This window comes from Heliangelus exortis, chromosome 3 (genome assembly GCF_036169615.1).
Source record: "Heliangelus exortis chromosome 3, bHelExo1.hap1, whole genome shotgun sequence".
In the NCBI taxonomy this organism is placed as follows: Eukaryota; Metazoa; Chordata; class Aves; order Apodiformes; family Trochilidae; genus Heliangelus; species Heliangelus exortis.
Genome location: NC_092424.1, coordinates 105,148,736 through 105,169,550, shown reverse-complemented (window position 1 = coordinate 105,169,550; position 20,815 = coordinate 105,148,736). Strand labels below are relative to the sequence as shown.

At 37.0% G+C, this 20,815-nt stretch overlaps 1 protein-coding gene across 11 annotated transcripts in view; it reads left to right on the top strand.

Annotated features, from left to right (window-relative positions):
* LDAH (lipid droplet associated hydrolase) overlaps window positions 1-20,815 on the top strand; it is a 103,693-nt gene that overhangs the window by 51,011 nt on the left and 31,867 nt on the right. For all 11 annotated transcript variants that reach the window (XM_071742031.1, XM_071742023.1, XM_071742027.1 and 8 more), the window contains one exon: window positions 17,984-18,224. In XM_071742031.1, the coding sequence (XP_071598132.1) occupies window positions 17,984-18,224 (241 nt within the window). The remainder of the gene's footprint in view (window positions 1-17,983; window positions 18,225-20,815) is intronic.

Here is a 20,815-nt window from a genome sequence, read left to right as displayed (position 1 = left end):
TTGATTTTGGTCTTAAATTCTCTGCTTTAAGAGCCTTTGATTGCTTACAGTTTATTACTCTGAGCTATAGGTTACTGTGTTTTATTTATTGTTTAAATAATTCAGTAAACATTTGTACTTGGAGTGTATGTTAAGAAGATTGTCTTTTTGTTACCCAAATTAAATCTCTTTTATAATCTAACCAGATACAGACTAGATTGTCCCTCTTGTACAATGATGAGGGAACCTGCTGAACTTGAGCTGGCACGCATGGAAAGGACAAAGTAGTACCTCCTTCCCTCTACTTCTTGGTTGCTCTTTAGCTGTTGGTTTTGAATGCTTCTAACTTCTCTGTGAAATATGCTTTTTTATTTCATTACATGAGAAATTAAATGGGAATTGCATGTTTAGACCAGGATAAGTTGAGTTGTGGACCCCAGCCCAATTTTCCTATTGACTCTCAGGGAGGGCTCTGTTATCTCTCTCTTCAGGAGACCCCTTAACACAAAGTAAAGGCTGATGCCTTTAGCTCACTTACATCCATACCCCTAACCAAACGGGGCTGCTGCATGGTTTGAGTACTGGACCAGCTCCATAGTGACATTTTTGGACTAACTTTCTTGCAATTCCAAGGCAACATCTTGGCATGGTTCTGAGGCAGAGGCTCAGGACTCTTCCCAGTAGTTAGTGAGACATTCTGGTTTTATAGACAAGGGGAAAATCAGCCATGTGGACACAGACCTTCCCGTGCCATCCTGTTCCATGGCAGGACCAGGGTAAGGTTCCTGGCCACTCTGTTTGCTGCCCCACGTGTAACTTCAAACACTTGTCATTTTTCATGGGTGAGCATCAAATCTTAAAAAGATTAACCTCTTTGTGGGAACTAGAACATCCAGAGTTTGTCAGACTGCTAAAAAATTTTCATACTGGGAGGGAAGAGCATTAATTAGCCTTACTGTGTGGAGATGGAAAAATGCAATAATATGAGGCTTACTTGAAAACTTCATCCTATCCTCATGATCTTTTCTGTTCTTTATTCAGCGAGCAGAACTAAAAAATGAAGCTGAGTGACAAAATTACTTTCTTTGTTGGAACTTGAGCCTAGCTCATAAATACACTGCATCCTCTAGGCATTCTGTTTCAAAATTTAAATCCTTAGTTGGAGGATTTCCTTGTGCTGGCATCATTACTGAGTCTTCCCTAAGACAGTTCATTTTTATTTGATCATTAGTATAATAAAAAGATTGACATATTTCCTTGCTAGTGAAATTCAGTCTGTTATAGCATTAGTCTTTCATTTGCAATGATGCTTTTAAAATGACCTTTGTGATAACAAATTAATGTTAGAGAGAGAAACCATCCCAGAATGTAAACATTGCTCTTCTTTTAAAACTCACTGAGGAGGAAGAATTAGAAACCTCTGAGTATATATCAGTTTAAGCAAATAAAATCTCTGCAATGTGAAATTCAAACCCATGCATTGCTACCATGTCTCAGTGGTGAAAAAGATTATAAATAGTTAGTAAAGCATAAGTTAAAATAGTTGTGTATAAAACAAGTTCTTACCTTGGAAACCCTGTCATATAATTTCTGTGCATCTGCCATGTATTTCCTTCACTGTGTTCTCTTCCAGATAGTAAACTATTAGTCTAAATTTTCTTTTGAGAAATCTGATTAACTTTGAAAAAAACCCAACAAAATTTGCATTTAACAGTTTCACAAATTTGTACAGTAGCATGACCATATTTTCATGTTTTTTCTTTTGTCTGTATATGAATTGCATTCAGGTCTCTCACTTGAGGAGCTGCAGCTTGTTCAGGATCTGGTAATGTACAGAGTTCAGAAGGTTCCTGCAATGTGTCTTATTCTTCTTAAATCACTACTGACTTTTAACCATCAGGAGGCTGTCTGCTAACCAAGCTTTCCTGAGCTAAGCAAATATTTCTTTATTGCTGACTGTTCTAAATGATTTTATGATATACAAAATGATGGCACTAGTCATATTTTTTTAATAAATAAATTGAACATGCTTAACAGGAGGTAGCAGGCATTTTTAGTAAGCTTTTGAACTATTGAAATTGGCTATATATCTATATATATCCCTGATGTTGGTTTTCTGTCTAGTTAGCCAGTTTCTAATCCATATAAAAATTTTTCTCTCATTATTACTATTTAGTGGTCACAAAGATGGAATGACCTCAGTAGAAAGCATTTTGTTGGAGCTTATTGGACATAGTTATTTTAGTTATGTGCATGGTAGCTTTATTTCTTTCTTATTTTTTAATTTTTTCAAAGTATTTAGTTAAAAATCAAATGGGTTTTAATCTATAAAACATTATTGTTGTTTCTTCTGATGTTAGAAAAAGACAGAAGTAAGTTTTAGCATTCTTTTTTAAATTTAGCTGATAATAGATTACTCTTTCTTTCCCCTCATTCCAGAGTTTCTCTAACTGAATTTTTAGTAGTTGGACCATTTATTATCCTTGATGGTCCCCTAAATCACACCTGTAGCATGACATATATAGTCTTCATTTTGTCATTTCATACTTCAACCAGAAGGCCATGTTCCATCTGCTGAGAACAGCTTCTTTGGATGCATTGGTGGCCTGCCAGGTACACAGCAGAATAAGAGATGTCACCACTCTGGTAGCTTCTTTTTCTGTTATATAGAAATATAGTTCTTCCTGATTGCCTGCAGCCCTTTGCAACACAGTGGGAGGAGGCATTTCTGAACATGGCCTTTATAACAAAACATTGATTTGGATAAGAAATTTCAGAAACTTCTCTTTGCCATCTCTTGGCCAGGGACAAAAACATCCACTGATATATACTACTAAACATGTCTCTGACCTTCAGGATAAGAGGAGAATCTTTTCAGCAGTGTGAATGGATGAGGGAAAAACTGTATGAAGGCAATGATATTTGATATTTGTTCAGTTCCTATTTTGCTGAGATTAGAACCTGTATATCTGATGCAAGACTGATGGTGTCATCATTACAGAAAACATCTTCTGAAAGGATGCTAATTTAGGAGGTTGTGACATCCTTAGAAGTTCTAGTGCATTTTGGAAGTAGAAAGAAAATGAAAATATAAACACACCTGAGATAAACAGAAGTATAATTTTTAATTCCCTTTTTGCAAATTTATATAGCATAATAGCATCTAATTGAAATGTTGATTACTGGTGCAGTGTAGCCAACAGCACAGCAGAAGCCTGAATAAATCTCCTTGGTTTGTGCAGTGTTGTTTTGATTTGTCTCTGCTGAAAACTGTTTACTGGTGGTTCCTTAGTGGATTGAGTGATGAGTGGAATATGAATTCATGTGGTTACATCTAGCAGTAGGGATCATTGTCTGGAGAAACAGAATGGAGAAACATTATTTTTATGTGAATTTCATGTTACTTGCAGGTTTAAATGATGAAGTACAAAAAATCCTCATAAAAATTAAAATGGATAAAAGACTGAAAATAACACAAACTCAATAACAACATTTGAAAAATTATTATGCAGGGAAAATGAAAGATGGATATACTTAGCACAACTCAGAAGAGAAGTAGTACACATTTCAAATAAATGCTCTTGTGAAGAGAGCTGCAAATTTTTAAGCCATGACATAAAACTAAACTGTCTGGTATATTTTTCTCCTTCAGTCTATCTATCTGGATTAAATGAGCTTCGTGTTAAAAAAACAAGCAAACAGCATTGGGCTGATAAACACACACCTTCATCTCCCTTTAGATGTTGAGGGACAAAAAAAGACTAACACAGTTCTGCATAGAATAATGAGTCTAAGTTTAGCTGCCTTCACTATGTATTTTAATTTAAATTTATGGACATTTTAAGTTGGTCACTGAACTGGACTGTTTCTATAATATATATATACATATATATATATATATTATTTTTTTTTCAGTTCTCTCAGTTCTTAATAGATAGCTTTGGGAGTGTATACATGGACCCACAGGTGGTTTGAACCAGGAATTAGACTAAAACTTACATTAGTTGATGCCCAGGTGGGGTCTGCATAATCCACCTTGCAGCAGGTGACAGAGTTCTGAGGAGAATGTTCTCCTGCTGATGGCTCAGGCAGTCCCAGTGAGTCTCATGGAACAGCCAGGAAGGCAACAAGTATGAACTTGGTGCAAACTGTGTGCAGCTCTCTGATTTGGAAAAAGTGAGAAGTAATGCAGTTGATTTGTTAAACCTGACCAAATAAATAAGATACTGTATCATTGAAGCATCAAAGAAGTTTTTACAAAGATTTGTGAAGCAATTTTCTTTTTTTCCTTATTTTTTTCTTTAGAAAGAAAAAAATAGAAACAGCCTTCATATGAAAACCTAAGACAAACTTTAAACCTTTCTGGGGTGGGAGGCAAGGAGCGATAGTGGGATGAGTTCATGGCACACAAAGATTCCAAAGATTTATTGCAGAAATACTGCCTTTCGACTGAGATACTCATAAAAGGCCACCAGCCTGAATTTAAAAGTTCAACAACACATCAGAATGCCATCAGTGAAAGACTGAAACTGTGAAGCAGGGTTCAGGGTGTCAGGAGACCACCAGCACTGGCTTGATGACAGACTCTCTAATTCTAACAGTTTTAGTCTTATTCTTTTCTACCTCTCCCTGACCGAAAAAAAAAGCTTTAAAAAAATGTAAACTGTAAGAAAATCTGGACAGGCATTGCCTGCATGTGCCATGCTGTTCTGCTTCAGTTTACTTGTCCCTTCACAAAAACTCTTCTTCTAATAGAGAGGACAAAAGAATGGAAACCATCTCAAGGATTCAAAAAAAAAAATAGCAATGTTAAAATGTCACGGGAGAGAAACTGTTAAAGGTGACACATCTCCATATGCAAAAATTCCTACGGGCATATTAAATAACCACTCAAACTTTTTGTGTTTTGCTTTCACCTGGTATAGGCATGGAACATTGTATAGTTTTGCCTCAGAAAACTGTCTTCAAGCCAAAGTAGCACCAATAGTGAATTTCTGGCAAATAAGTCAACCTGTCAGGAACTGAAACACCATCAACAACTTGAGAATAGGCTTCAGGCATGCTGTGAAGGTACCTGACCATTTTTGCTCTGTGTCTGTCTGGTTTCCTGTTCTCTGCTTTGTTGTCTTATACAGAGAAGGTGGTTTTTAATCCTACACTGTATAGTCTGTTAGATATGGGAACAGAGTCTTCTGACTCTTATGTTGACAAAATATGCTGTGGTGAAAAAGTGTAACTGCCTGATAATTAACAATCCAGTTTCCTCTAAAATGAGATAGCATGAGTAGTTGAGAATATACAGAAAATACAAAACTCATTTTTAAATCCACTCTTTTTCTATCTACCCAATACAGACCAAAGGCTATAGTATGTCTTACAATTTGATTCCTAATGTCTCTCTTAATACTGGAAAGCTGAGGTACTGTGGGTATTAAAGTTTTTTTTTCCCCTAGAAAAGCCTTTTGAAATATATATATATATATGATTCTTAATAATGCTTTCTGTGTATTACGAAAACAAATAATTCATTTTTGAACAGTGCTGCCATGTGTTTATAAATCACACTTTGTTTTGAAGTGGATGAAGCAGGTAGATCTCACCTGCTCAGTCCTAGAAGTTTATGGGAAATATTAGATTATACATAGTTTGGTACTCATCTGAATCAGGAGGACTTACAGTTCAGAAATCTTGAAGATCAGATGAGACTGGTAAACAGAAGAGAGATACTAAAAAGCTCAAGTGTGAATTTAATGAAAATCAGTGGCTGGCACAGTTGAAAGGCCTGGCAAAATGAGCAGCAGTATTTTCATCAGAACATAATTACCAAGCATATGCATGCAAGTTTCTTATTTGAACACTGATACCATTTTTAAGACTAAGGATTCAGAGTCAATAATAACATTGCCTTAAGATTAGTTTGTTTAGATCATAAGCCTTTAATAACAGGGCCCAAGGAAAAAGGGAAAAATGAAGTCCAAAGATTTTCTGAGGGACATTGTATTTTGTTCATAATGTTTACTAAAACTTCAACTTCTGTCATCTCTTTAAAATTTGTGGTTTAGTGCTCAGTTGAATACAGCAACAATATGAAAAATAAGGGGTTTTTTGGTCCTTGGTGATTCAAACTAGAGAAATATAAGAACAGTAATTTTGATTTCGAGGGACTTGAAGTTATTTAATAACATTGTATTTATTTCACTACAAATAAAACCTTTATTTTCCGATGTATGTAGTCAGAATTCAAATAAACCTGTAAATTTTTTTTTCGAGTAAGTTAAAAGACATTAAAATAGCCAAATGTACAAGCAGAAAAGGAAGAAAAATAAGCTGAAAAGCAGAATCTGTGATCATTCATCAAGAATCCAAAGTAAAACATGAGAATGAAGAGGAAATGAAGCACTAAAAATAAAAAGATGACTAGAATGATAGATGACAAAATAATGACAGGATTTGTTAAGTAGTGCAGATTTTTACAGACTTGTTCATAAAATTTTGTTCTTTTGAATCTCCAAAAATTTGATTCATATCCTAATAACTAAATGAAATTATTCTGTAAAAATGAGGGACTCATAAACATGTAACAAGACATGAATTTCAAAAACAACTGGGATTTATAGCACATGTTTTCAAAGCAGCTCAACACCCTTTTGGAAGCCAGGTTTCCCAAAGAATTTTTACACTGTGTTGAGATCTTTTTGAAATTCTGGCAGCAGATGTGTATGTGTAGCACTTGAAAATAAGAAACTTATCTCTGGAGTTGGACTAAATTATCAAAATTCAGTTTCAAGATATGTTGCACATTGCTTGATTTTTCTACTGCAATCAGTATGCTTTTACAAATTGCAATAGAGCTAGAAATCAGCACTTTTGCTAATTTAAAATATAGGAGAGAAAAGGGAAAAGCAGTCAATTAGGGCCACTCGTTCATGAAAAGAGCTTGAGAGGGGACATTGTGGACTTTTTGAACATAGATTTTGCAAACATGTAGTTAAACTTTGAGTATGGCTATAACTCTAGTAAACAATATCTGTTTCTAGAAGCTGTGTATTCATGTAACTTCGTAGGCAATCCTGAGCCCTTAACAAAGAATTTGAACTGTTTCATCATCTCTTGCCTTTCACTGCCTGTGTTAGGGTTATTCTAGCAGTGTAGGGCTTGAATCTTGTAATTGGAGGAGGTTACTTTGTGGTTACTCAGTGTGTTCCTCTGCATTGGCTTCCATACTGGGAATGGTGTGTCCTGTTTGAAGAGTTCACTGCAGGAGTGAAAGGACTTGGAAAAAAAGACAAACTTTGTATAAAATGATTATAAGATCTCTGAGCAGAGATTGCATACTCACAGCATTTAAGGCATTTCTAATATAGTGTTGAATCAAGTTCAGATAAATACTAGATAATTTTATTTTCCCTGTCTTTTTGGTATTTCTTTGATTACTGATTATTTTAGAGGAAGCTTTAAAAATGCCAAGACGAGTCTTTTCAGATAACTGAAGATGTGTTGATGACTCTACACCTAGATTTGGAGATATATCAAGCCCTAGATTTCTTCTTAAGAATCCCACTCTGTGCTCATGTGACTGAGGTTATCTTCAACACTGAGTATAACGAAAGTCCACCTTCTTTGCCACTTATTTCAATGTGTAAATATTTGAAATGTTTTATCTCTTTTGTTTAAATACAAGTCTACTTAACTGTGACATTTTGGGAAAAAATCACTGGAGTCGGCTCTTTCATTTGGAATTCAGTGTAAGGTATACATTTAACTGGAAGTCTAGGAACCACAAATGTATTTAATAAACTCGTGAATCCTGTGAGAAAGTTCAGTTGATGTTACTGAAAATATGCTTTTAGTAACTTTGTTACAACCTTTCTTGACACTGGAAAATTGTAATGTCGTTCCATTTCAAATTCCAAAACAAAGCATAATTCTGTAAAAGAGTTAGAATTAACTGAGTCCTCATTGTCCTTGAAGACATTAAATTTCTGCTCCTCTACTTTAAAACAGCAGTATGACTTCTCTAAGTGTATTTTATTGAAATGAAAAGTACAAAACCCAGATCTCAATATATACAGCTTGATTTGTGACCTTTAATGGCAGATGGCAGAGTTCAGACTTTTTATCTGGCATTGGCAATTGAAAGGTGTTCTCCAAATTCTTGTTCTCAATTGCACTAAAATACTTCTTACCCTATGACCAGTTTTATTTGCATGATAAATTAGGTATGATAATTTTGCTCTTTTAGCAGATTCCTCCCTGTATTCCATTTTTCATAACAGTTAAGGTTAGGAGCAGTCCATATGATTGCAAAGAAAGGAGGTTTGTATTTTTCCCTTATTATTTAAAATACTGACAGTGAGCTGGCTGAGAGAATTCCTTACTCTCTTTTTCTTTTCTTCTTCTAATACCCTGACTACCCTGACAAGATTTTAGAATATAAGTTCTGTCTTGAACGTCACATACTTCTTGTTTCTTTTCTTCCTTTCACAAAAATAAGAAGTTTGGCTTTGTGTTCCATTTCTTCTCAGTGTATACTTGCTGGCTCACTCATCCTCCTGTTCTTCACTGATATCCCAAGTCAGGACTTGTTCTGCTCTTCTACCTCCAGAGTATAGCATTAAGTAAGCCACTTAAAACTGATAAAATGGTACCAGCATCAAATAGCTCAGCTTTTCCTATCTATCCTCTAACACATCTAGCCTTGCACCTATGAGCTTCAGTTGAGTGGATGCCTTTTTGAGGGCTGACTACAGTTAATGGTGAAATAAAACCCTTCAAATGTCTTGAATGGGGCACTTTAAAATAGAAGTCCAAGGATCTTGAGACACTGATGGAAAATAATGGCCTTGCCTTTTCATCAGCAAAATGATATTATAATTGTGGGGCTGGTTTCTCATTCACCTTATTCAGCCACTTTTCCTTAAACAGGATAGATTGTCACTAAGATTTATGGGTAGGTATGACTGTACAGGGATAACTGTGAAAGTACTTTCTTTTTGTTGAGCCATCTCTCCACTTTAAGGGCATATTACTCATTCCTTGTAAGTGGTAAGTATCCCAGAGCATGTGTACAAGAATGACATTTACCAGTCCGTGGACCGCAAGGGTACCTGCAGATGGAGTGCAGTGATCCCATGGGAGTGCTACACTGGAAAAAAAACTCCCACCCTGCACTTCCAAAATGAAAACGGAAAGAATTTCTCCTGGAAAGTGGCAGCTGTGGTCTGACATTCATGTAATGGGAGCCACTGAAAGCTTTATGGTGTGTAACTGTGACACTGCATTCCAACATAAGCTTCTCCCCGCCCTCCTTCCAACCAATAAACTATTCTTCCTCTCTTTTCACTCTCACCCCTCCTAATCTTCTTCTGTTTATATGCTTTAATCATAATAGCAACAAATCCATCCCTGCCGGTATTATCACACCGTTGCAAATTTTGGCTGTCTGCTTTGGCACTCCTCTTGTAGATGGAATGATACTGCCCACTTTGATGGGGCTTAATTCTCTGTGTAAAATACTGCTCTGTCAATGAATATTTTTGCTATTAAACTATTTTCTGTCCAACAATAAGATAGGGATTTTTGGGAGAACAGTTTTCCTATTATTACCTTAGCCCATAAAAAGGCTTTGCTTTTCTTTTCTCCTTTTCCTCTGTTCCCTCTCCTCTCCTCTTTTTTCCTTCCCATTCCCCTCCCCCTCCCTTTATTTTTTAAATACTTTGAGCAGGTCTTCAGTAACACAAATTGTTGCAGTACATAATAATTTGCATTTCAGCCCTGTGAGACTTGTAAATATTAAACAGTTTGTGTGTTTAATATTTTTAATGATTTGCAAATAGTTCAGTGTGTAGAGCTGACCTCCAGAGAAATAGTTTGCAGTGTCTGTAAAGAGCACTTTGAGTTCTAGTCTTTTGTATGTTTAGCAGAATTCTGGGCTTCATCTGGAAAAATTCTAGGAGTGCTTCTAACTGGAAAATATTTCAAGTAATGTGAAACAACAGATAATATTTTCCTGTGCTGTGACCCACTTGTAAAGTGAGGTGTGGATGGTCCCTCTACCATTGCCATTAACAGGTTCCAGCATTGCAAGTCAGGTATTCTGGATGATACAGCCTTTTAAAAGGTATGATTGAAAGCATATTGATTTCAAAGGGAATTGACAAAGGTTTCAATTTACTCCTCATTTCAAGAGATTAGTCTGTAACTGCTGTTTTACAACAGCCATGCTCTTCATCTGTCTAACCAAGAGCAGATAAAAGAATCTTGGTCTCTAGAGCAGAGAATACTACTGTGTGTTAGCTGAGGTCTATATTGACTTTAGGCTGCCATATTTAATTACTGAAAAATAAACATTTTACTCAAAATTTATTCATGGGACAGAAATAAGGTTCCTTACATTGATGGAAATGTCACCTAGCTTCAAGAGGAGCAAGATCAGACACCCAGCCATACAGCAGCTGGAATTACAGAGGCCCAGAAGCATTTAGTAGGGTTGCAGGAATGCTGCAGTCTCATTTTGGCTCTGCCTTTTTATTTTCTCTGCTTGTAATCAGCCACACTGTTAGCAAAGTAATTTCTTACTCTTAGAAACTGAAGTTAGATACTACCAAGATACACATGCCTCTCACTTCCCTACTACTGAGAGATGGATCCTGAGATATTAATTATAATCAGCAGAATGAGTTTTAGTATACTCCTAATATTACACAAAGTTTACACTTCAGAACTCTCATTGTGATCCACATTTTAAAAGTACTCTTCATATGTAAGGCTCAGAATCAAATTTGTTCTAAGCCAGTGGAAAGTGGCCTTGAAGTAGACATAAATTTTGTCACACATCACCTTGATGCAAGTGACACTCAGGTCTCATACCTAAAGACATAATCATTGTACTCAGCACTGTACTTGGTGCACTGAAACCTACAGTTCTAGATAAAATACACTGGGAAAAAAATATGGGCCTTGAATTTTGTTTCCATCCAAGTGGAAATACCAGGAAGGACTGGAAGCTTGGGAAGACTGGAGGCTGTGTTTTGTTTTGGTAGCATTTTCTGTTGGCCATAAAAATAAATATCTTTTCTTGGGATTTTAAAAAATATTTCAATTTAATGAGTTACAAATCAGAAAAATAGTCCTGTGTGTCTGCCACCTTCTCATTCTGTGATGGATCGTTGGTTTGGGGGATTTGGAACTTTTTCCTAAGATAAATAAAATACGTCAGTGGGTGCTACAGGATTTCTTATGACTTTATGGCAAGGAGATGCAGAATATTTGTGGGTTCAGTTTAAAGATCAGTCTTGTGCTGGAGTGTTGAAAGATTATTTTATTAACAGAATTATTTGAATTAGGGAGAAATACTTGTTCTATAGTATTCTCAACCTCTTGTTTCACTGATTTTTTGAAGAGGGGGTAAAAACTTTGCAAATAACGTGTAACCCTTTACACAGAAGGAGAGACAGAAACACATTTACTTTTCATTCTTCCTGGATTTTTAGTTTAGTTAATGTATATAACATTCTATATTCCCAAGACAATGTAGTTGCATGGGAGAAATGAATGTATAAATTGCATTATCAGGCCTTATGTTAGATTTTTACGGCTTCTTGACACAAAGTTCTGGTTTTGGAAATTGAGAGTGTCTGTCACATCTGTGTGAGGTATCATTTCTCTCTCCTGTATAGTCTTTATTAAATACCTTCAACTTTTCTTCTACTGCTTATCTGTGATTTGAGTACCACATCTTCAGACATTGACCAAATACATAATATATTTCTGATTTCAAAGTAGACCAATGTCAGAGTCCTTTGGTGCAAATGCAGACTTCACTTGACTAAAAAGTAAGAGAGAAGTTGAAGAGTTTTTCTGTTAAATCAGTGAAAGTGCTGATGCAGCTAATCTGCTTTGGTGGCAGAGGAAGCCTAGAACTGAGACTGCACAGAAGTGGAATGGAAACACAGTGTAATTGCAGGCACTGATGTTAAGTTCTCACCTGCATTTTTTACCTTGCTGGGTCATGGTGTGTCATCCTCCATGTGCCTTCACAGCTCTGCATGTGGCAGTTCCCTTGAAAATCTCAGTCCTTAGCTGAATCCTCAGTGTGCCTGTGAAAACTCTACCAAAATGTCCTGTGATCAAGAGTCTTGATCAAATCCGTTCTCAAGCTATGAAAACTCAAATACCCCTATTAAAGTTGAGCTGACAGACATTGTGATGATGCTTGGTGGCACTCAAAACCTTTGCTCTTCCTAGGGAACAAGAATTCCTTCAGTCCATCAGAGAAAACGTAAAAGTATTATTTAGTGTTTTAAGAACACCTTCACAGAGCTACATACATTAACTGTATTTGTTTGGAATCAAATTAATTTTGCAGGCAGCAGATGAAGTTTATCATAAAGAACTTTCTTAGAAAATGTTGAAAAATCCTTTCTGTCACTTAATGGCACAGATTGCGTGTAAGAAAAAGAGAAGTCTGGAAAAGAAGAAGTAGAAAAAAATTAATCTGATGCCACAGTGAAAATTTGGGCACCAATAATTTGGTAATGTACAAAATGTATGTTGAAAGGGTGAAATCAAATGGACGTGCCCTGTCTCAAAGCAGTATATTGGGAGGGGCTGTTAGGAGATGATAACAGAAGACTCTCTTGAACTAAGCAGCCACCAACAAACTGAGCCACTATGACTATGTTCATGGTAAAAAAATAAAAACTTTTCTACAATAGGTTGCACTTTTTTTTTTTTTTACCACTTTGTTTTGCTTAGTTACCCAGAAAAGTGAACTTTATTTAGAGCAGAGCATTGCAAATTACAGTACCGTTACCTTTCTTACTTTCACAATGTATATTTTTATGTGGAATCATCTAATTTCCTGATTTTCAGGTTATTTGTCCATAAAAAGCATACTTAGGCTTCTCTTGGGGACTTAATTAATAAGAGAGCCTCTCTTAAGTGTGTTTGAGATACTTGTTCTGTTGCCTATATAATATGCCCAAATGTTTGTTTAGGATTGCAGGACATCCAGAAGATAAAAGAAAGCCACAGTAGCTTCTTAATTTACACCAAGAGTGAAACATTTTTTTGTTCCCTCTTTAGTTCTTTCACTGTCATGAACTCACCTGGATTTGTTGATACTGATAAACCAAATGAGGAAGAAATCATGGGTGAGCAAAGTGAACTGGAAACTCCAGAAATTCCCACTCTGGTGGCCATAAAGCTCAAGCCAACACTGTCTGGTTTTCCTTTTGTGTTTTCTTAGAAATCTGCTCAGTACATCTGTGGTAATAAAGCAGGGAATACTTCCATGACCCGAGTTGGTTTGCCTGCAGGTTTCTGCATACTGAGTAAAAGAAACTGTGATTAATGTGGCAATCCATGTCAAGGGTAGACTGCAGATTCCCATTAACTTCATTATTATGTTATCTTTGAAAAATTTACTAGGTTTCACCTGACAGATAACAAATTTTCCCCTGCCAACAGAACAGAGGAATAACAAACTAATATATATATGGGATGAACTAAAATATCTCTAAACAAGAGTTACCATTGACAGAGGAACAGCTTTTGCTTTCTGGAGGAATTTTAGATAAAACTTCCTTGCTCCTTCTCTTTCCAGCCCTGTGATGTGAAGTGGTGCATGCAGAGATGCAGTTGCTGAGGGACAGGAGTGTGTGGCTGCAGGGTCTGTGGATGAGCTGCAGGACTCTGCTTTGATGCTCCTGCTGCAAGCATGGGTTGGTGTGCTGGGTTATGCAAGGTAACAGATTGCTTCCTTGCTTCTGCTGCTAATTTCACCTCTCCTGGGCTCCAAGTTGTGTAACCAGCACAGGATCTGAGCCTGATGTTCTTTTTGTTAGTGGTTGTGACATTAACAATTTCTACCCTGAGATGTTAACAGATCAGTAAGTAGGAGGGAAACCCTCTCTGCTCAGAAGTCTGCCATTAAAGCAGAGTGAACTAGCAGGTTTTTTTCTGAGTTTTTTCCTGTTTAGGAGGGATATTTTCACTAGGTGAGAGTCTTGTTCTGAAACTTCAGTAGAGAGATCAAACCATGCCTGCCAGCTGTCATGGCCAGGGACTGTCTGTCCATTGAAAGCCAACACAGGGGAAGGACAATGTCTGTAATTAATGGGTTCACCTACTTGGAGTCTTTTCTGAATCAAATCTTAAAATGGTTTCTGTCCTTTCTGTTGGTCAGTGTCTGCCTTTTCATGTCCTGCCTCCTTTTCTCTCCTTTTTTGTTTCTCTGAGCGAGATACCACCCTCTATTAAGAGCAAGCAGTGTAGTGTCAGCTCTAGCCAGGCCCTGAGCTGCAGTGTCTGTGTGATCTCAGGAAGGTGCAGACCTGAGGTGCTTCATCTGTAAGCAGCATTTCTTGTGCATAACCAAGACTGACTCGTTTCAGAAGCATTGGGCTCCTTTTGTTCTCATCACAGGAGTCAACAGCTCTAAAAATCGTCATGTTTTAAATACTGGTTGTAAATGGTGTTACATTCTCAGCAGTGTCCTTTGCTAGTCCCTAATAACAAGTAGTATTACTCAAATTTTTAATATTAGCTCACAAAGGTCTTTCAGCAATTTCAGTAGAAGGCAATAATGAAAAATATTGCTCTTGGGTTTGGGTTTGTTTTTTTTTTTTTTTGGCTTGATCTGATTTGCTTGCTTTTGGTGTTTTTATGAACAAGCCACTTAAATATTTTGCAAAAACTGCTTTGCTGATGTGATTGAGACTATTAAATTATGCCGTAATTATCAATGTAAATTTAATTGTCTTTTATACTCCATTTTCCTTTAAATCAAAACAAAAAAACTTCCAAGTCTTCCTACAAATTCAAAAACATGTTGATATAACCATTTTCCAGGGAAGACCTGAAGCTACTCAGTTGTCACCTTGTCATCTTCTTTTAGATAGATTAAAATCAGAATAGAAATCCCAGATGTACAGGAATGTGTATGTCCTGTATGTAGGTAGCTTGGAGGAAGCCTGCTGAATTCCTTATATGAAGCACTGATCACATGAAGTGAATCATAGTTTTTTAAGGATCCTCCTTAAACAAAGCTCTTGGTCAGTGCCCTACTCTTGAGAAATGAACATTTAACAGTCTGTGCCCTGAGGGGTCACTTTTCTTATGAAATAAGTGTTTTCCTTCTGTCTTGTAAAATTTACCAAGATGGTAAATTTTACCTGAAATTGATGGAGGGATAGCTCTAGACACCACTGTATATAAACAAAAGTGAAACTCCAAAACTCCCTGCACCTCCCTTCTGTGGGATGGGCTGAAGAATAAAAGACAGAACACATTATGGTTTTAGGCTGGTTTGTTGCTCTGACCATGTTCTGCTCTCTTTTTTTTGTTGTTAAGAAGATACAAAACTTCTGAGACACAGCACATACTACAGTCCCTTGAACCATTTAGCTCTTGAGTCCTATGTGACTTAATGAGTTAAAATATAATGATGAAAATGGAAGCAGCTGGCTGGTGACTAACCCAAAGAGCAACTGTGCCTTCCATGTTGAACTTTAATGTATGTGTCATCCTGAGTGTTGAAATACTGCAATGTAAAAGCATGTTAAATAAATGCTAAATACTTTGAATGACAGTTATACAAATGTTATTTATTGTCACAGCAATCAACAGTGAGAATTCTAGTGTAATGTGGAATACCTGTGCAATTTTTATCGGTTTGGCTGAAGCACAGGAAGGGCAAATGATGGGGCCCACAGCTCTCAGTGACTCATGGGCACAGGATGTGATTTGCCTTCAGTAGATTCATTGGCCAGCTTTCAGAAATCCTCAGATCCACTCAAGTCTCTGAGATCAGTGTCCAGTTTCCCAGCTCTCTGCCTTGCCATGTGCTAAACCGATAAAAATCTTTGAATTTGGGGTAATTTAAACCAGGTGAATCTGGATTACTTTCTCTCTGGGTATGATTAATATTTTTGTATTCTGACTGATTCTTATCACAAGAAAATCGTTTGAGTATGTGAAGAGTTTCCATGAACAACTTTAACACTTTACTTGATTGTATATACTGTGGCATTCATAGGTGTGACAAAACCTGCTGCTTATGGTAGGCAGTGTCCTCCACTTTCAGAATGACTGGTCTTATAATAATTCTGAAAGTTGTCACTTGAATGTGACTCTGTGTCCTCTACTTAATTTCAGCTAGAGTAAGCTGCATATAGATATGATCCTGGCATTTGAAATTAAAAAAAAAAAAAAAAAAAATTTAATTACAATGAGCATTTGAATCTCATTTACTTCCTTCATTTTACTTGTATGTTTCTACTTCACTTATTTCATGACACAAAAAGTACAAACTTCTTTTATGAAAATGTGTGTTATAATAAAATTCTAATTTTTAATGTTTCATCTATTGTATTTGCAGCTATATTGGGAAGAAGTTAAACTACATCTTTGAGCAATTCTGCAGTCAAATGCACATTTCAAAATGCTGGCTTGGGAAACTAGTAGGAAACTTAAGAAATAGTTGATAAGTGTTTGAAAAGTATGAATTTTACATTTCTCAAATGGCTGCAAGAGATCTTAAAAGAGAAAGAAATTATATAAAATTATCCTTCATCTTAACCAGCAGCTTTTAAATTCATATTGTAACAGCTTTTGTGGTTTGTCTTTTTTCCTCCAAGGTTTAGCAACTTCCCCCAGTGGTTAGTACAGCACTCCAAGTAACCAATCCTGTATCTATAAACTCTAATGTCAAAGGATTAATGTGTGCCTGGGAATGCAGGTCAAATCTGCTTTAGATCACAACAATTTGAGTTCAGCTCCTAGCTGAAGTATCACAAAACTACCATATAATTTAGTACGTACGAGTCTTGCATTCCTGTACTTCAGCTGCTGGTTGCCTTTAATAAAAAGAGGCCCAGGATTGATTTTCCCAAGAATGGCTTTTCCTTTTTCTAAAACCAAAGGAGTATCAGCTGGAATGTAGTCGAATTTCTTAAAATAGTTCCATGTTCAATATAAATAGCACTTGCAAAGTGTGCTTTTGAAAAATTTGTAGAAAGTACAGTATGAAAAGTTATTGATATTTCCTGAATTTCTTGTTTGCTGTGTTGCAGTGCCCAGATTCTGTAAGCATCCCCTGGTGGCACCCCCTGCCTTTTGCTGCAGAGCTTCTGGGACCTGTGGTGCTGCACACAGATGCACTGACATACCTTAGCTGAGTCTCATTTGGCACTAAAGACCATTATTTTAATTGAACTTGTACAATATGTAGAATGATATGTGCAGTAGGCAGACACAAATCTAATTACATGGGTTTTTTGCTGAGTTCAATCACCCACAAAGCACAGACTTTTATACCTTCTTATTTGTAAATGTCTTATCCAGAATCTCTCGTTCTTCTGTTAGGTACTGTAGTTGTGTGTCTTTGAGGGTTTTTCATATATGAATTCTTCTAATATATTTTTACTTCCACAAAAAAGTGGTAGTTACTCTCTCAGAATACTTGTTTGTTATTAACACTGAAACATGATTGAGAGTGGGTGTATTAATTCACTTCTGCTTAGTCTGAGTGGGTCTTAAAAATTAATATAATTATATTGTAAGATTTCAGTGTATTCTTTCATCATGACATTAAGTAATCACCAGCTTTAGAATATGTCTTATTTCATTATACCATATGAAAAGCTTTGTTGTGTACCACTGTACAGGTTAGCAAAGGGGATGTGTGCTTAGACTCTTGTCTAAGTTCTGTCTGCATTGCACTGATGGCTCCTGCCTGCTGCTCTCCTGGGGCAAGATTCTGAGCTCCCACCTGTGGGACACTTGTTGTTAAACTGATGGAACCGAGCATTTCATAACCATGTTCTTACCACCTTCATCTTTAAAAAATTTAACTCGTGTGCGCCAGAAAGCCCACATGTCTGACGTGCAACACGCCTGGAATCCCAGCTTCACTTTAAGTGGAGATTCATTTAAAAATGAGGACTTTTAGGCTGTTGTGCTGTAGGACTTTGCTGACAGTCGTTTTCTCCTGGCCCGACAGGTGCTTCGCTCCGTGCTGCTGTTTCCGACGATCGAGCGCATGGCTCAGTCCCCCCAGGGAAAGCTCATGACCCCTCTGCTCTGCAAACTTCGTTACATTCTCTACATGCCCGTTTACCTTCTGTCCTTCCTACCAGAGGGAGTCAAAGCCTCCCTGGTGAGGTTTGCTCTGCGAGGAATGAAGACCTGTGATGAATCTTCCATAACAACCTCCATAAATCTCTTCAGCGTGGACTGCATCGGTGAGCATGTTTTGGTTTGGTTTGGTTTTTCCTCTTTTTTTTTTTTTTACACCAACTTTTGTGTTGTTCTCACTTAGTAAATGTAGAGGTAGTTTTGTGGGAAGTTTGCTACTAAAGCATGAATAAGTTTTGAAGAAGAATGGATCTAATCTTTTCTTAAATTAAGACCATAGGTACAGGGAAATCTCAAATGAGTCAATTTTGAACAAAAAGTCTTAAAGGAAAAATAACAAATAAAATAAGTCCCCAGAGGAAATACATATTTTTTTAAGAAAACTCTGACTTATAATACTAAAAATGTCTCCCATGATTAAAACACTGTTGCACAGTCTCATTTATGTTACTTATGTCTGCTTCCTTTTTGCATTTTGTTCATATTGGATGGTGCAAATAAATTGGTAAATAATTTCACAAAGGGTTCTTTTCATCTGTATTTAAAAGCTATGATTTAACCAGCTCTATAGATTTTGTCATCTGGATTGAAATACTGGTAAATTCAGAAAAGGGCCTTCAGCCTCCAAAGACACAAAAAGGTCACTTTAAGCACAAGAGAATATGCACTTTTTTTACCATACAGAGAATGACAGAAGATTAACATTCTTCTAGTCCATATTGTACCCATATTTTGCACACTCTGGCAAGAGAAACAACTTTAAGGATGGGAATAATTTCAAGTTTAGCATGAAAACCTGAGTGTGGGTAGTGTTCTGGTAAGTTAGCAGTTGAAAACAATTTGGAATAGAACTGACGTGCTAACACAGTAATAACAGCAAGAAGGAAGTTTTGATTGCATTAATAGTAGTAAAAACACATTCCTACGTTTCCAGCTGTGCTCTGCCTTCTATCAGTTAAGTTTTGCCTACCAGTCATTCAGACTGATGGGCCAGAGTGACTCTGTGATTGCAGCAAGGTCCCAGACCTTTCATGGATATCAGTTGTTCTGCACTGGAGGTTTGTTCTGGCACTATACAGAGGCAGAAAGTGGGATGGTCAGTGAGGATTCTTGCTTCCAAACCTTGACAGCCCTCTGTATGTTGTACAAACAGGGCAAAATGACAGTCAGTCCTTTGCAGTACCCTGTGCCTAGCAACATCAGGCTCCTGGTTGGTAATGTTAACTTCTGATAGGAGTCATATAGTCTGTGGCTTCAATTCTTATTAATTTATGGCAGTTTTATGATGACCAAGGAAAAAGCAAGCATGCAGTCATGTGAACACTAGGCTTTCAGGCTTCTTCCTTTGATAATTTAGTTTCAGAGAAAGGTATGTGAAGGTCTGTGGGGTCACACCTCCACAAGCCAGGAATCCTTCTCTGGTCTCCACAGATAAACTTTTACTTCTCAAAACAGATTATCCACATCCAGAGTTGTATTGGACATGGTCCTTGGCCTGCATTCATCTCCAAAAAAATGTGGCCAGCCATTGTTTGTGAGTGCTGTTTGGCCCAGACCACAGCAGTGGCAGAAATAATTTAGCAGAATGGATTCTGTGTGCTGCTGGTAGAGCCTGAATCTCTGAGCTCTTTAGTCTCTGGGTGTATGAGCCTGGTTGGTGTGTCTGTCTCAGCCTGTTGTGATTTTCTGTGTGCACCAGCATCTAATGTCTGTCCAAGCTGTAAGGTAAATTGAGACAAGAAACCAGGGTGAAGGCTCTCATACTCATAGGATGTGATCTCTGCCTATGTTCAGTTTATTGACTGAATCCATTAAACCAGAATGAAAACCCCTGTGGGCAAATGTCTTGTAAAACTTGCATAAATAGGCCTCATTGGTACAACAAGTTCCTTTGATATCATCTCTTTAGCAGAATGCCCCTTTGCTTTCATCTTTGGAAACTGATGGTGTCTTACAGCCCAATTACTCAAGACCACATAGGTGGACAATAAACTTAGGGCTTTCTTGATATTGCCTATTAACCATCTCAGGTATTGTTTGCAGACAATAGGAAATTTACTAAACTGAGTCTGTCTTGTGGGACCCCTCATCTCTGAATTATTGAATTTGTGCTAAATGTTTTTTTGATTGCTTCCTCGTTCCTTAGTAATATGGTTCATAAACCTTCAGCAAATGAAATTGTTTCTCTTCTCCAAGAAGGTTGCCTGTCAACTCATTAAAAATACACATATTGTCTTTGGCATGTACATCTGTTGCATTACTGTAATTGTAATAAAAGCTGTGATTAAAGGCAGAAAAGATGGTAAAAGTTTCCTTAGAACTAATACGTCCGTTAAAATAGACAAACTTGCCAGGGATTTGTTACCACATCCAAAGCTTAGTCACAACAATGTTTTCTCTCCTCTGAAAGGAAATGAGATTTGAGAACTTAATTATAGCAGAATTCTAAGTCTGAGTGCTGCTCCTGTTGACATCAAGAGTGAAAAGCTCCATTCAGTGGCAGCAGAATCAGGCCCTCAAGAGAATGAGTCAGTAAAGGAAGAATTATATTAGCTGTCTGACCCACTGTTTGAAATTTTGTTTGTTGCTGCTTATGATCCAAACTCATCTTTCCATCCCCCTAGGTTTATATTTGAAGGTAGGTAGAAGCCTCAGTCACTCAGCAGAAGGCATTGCAATGACACTGCACAGAAAGGGA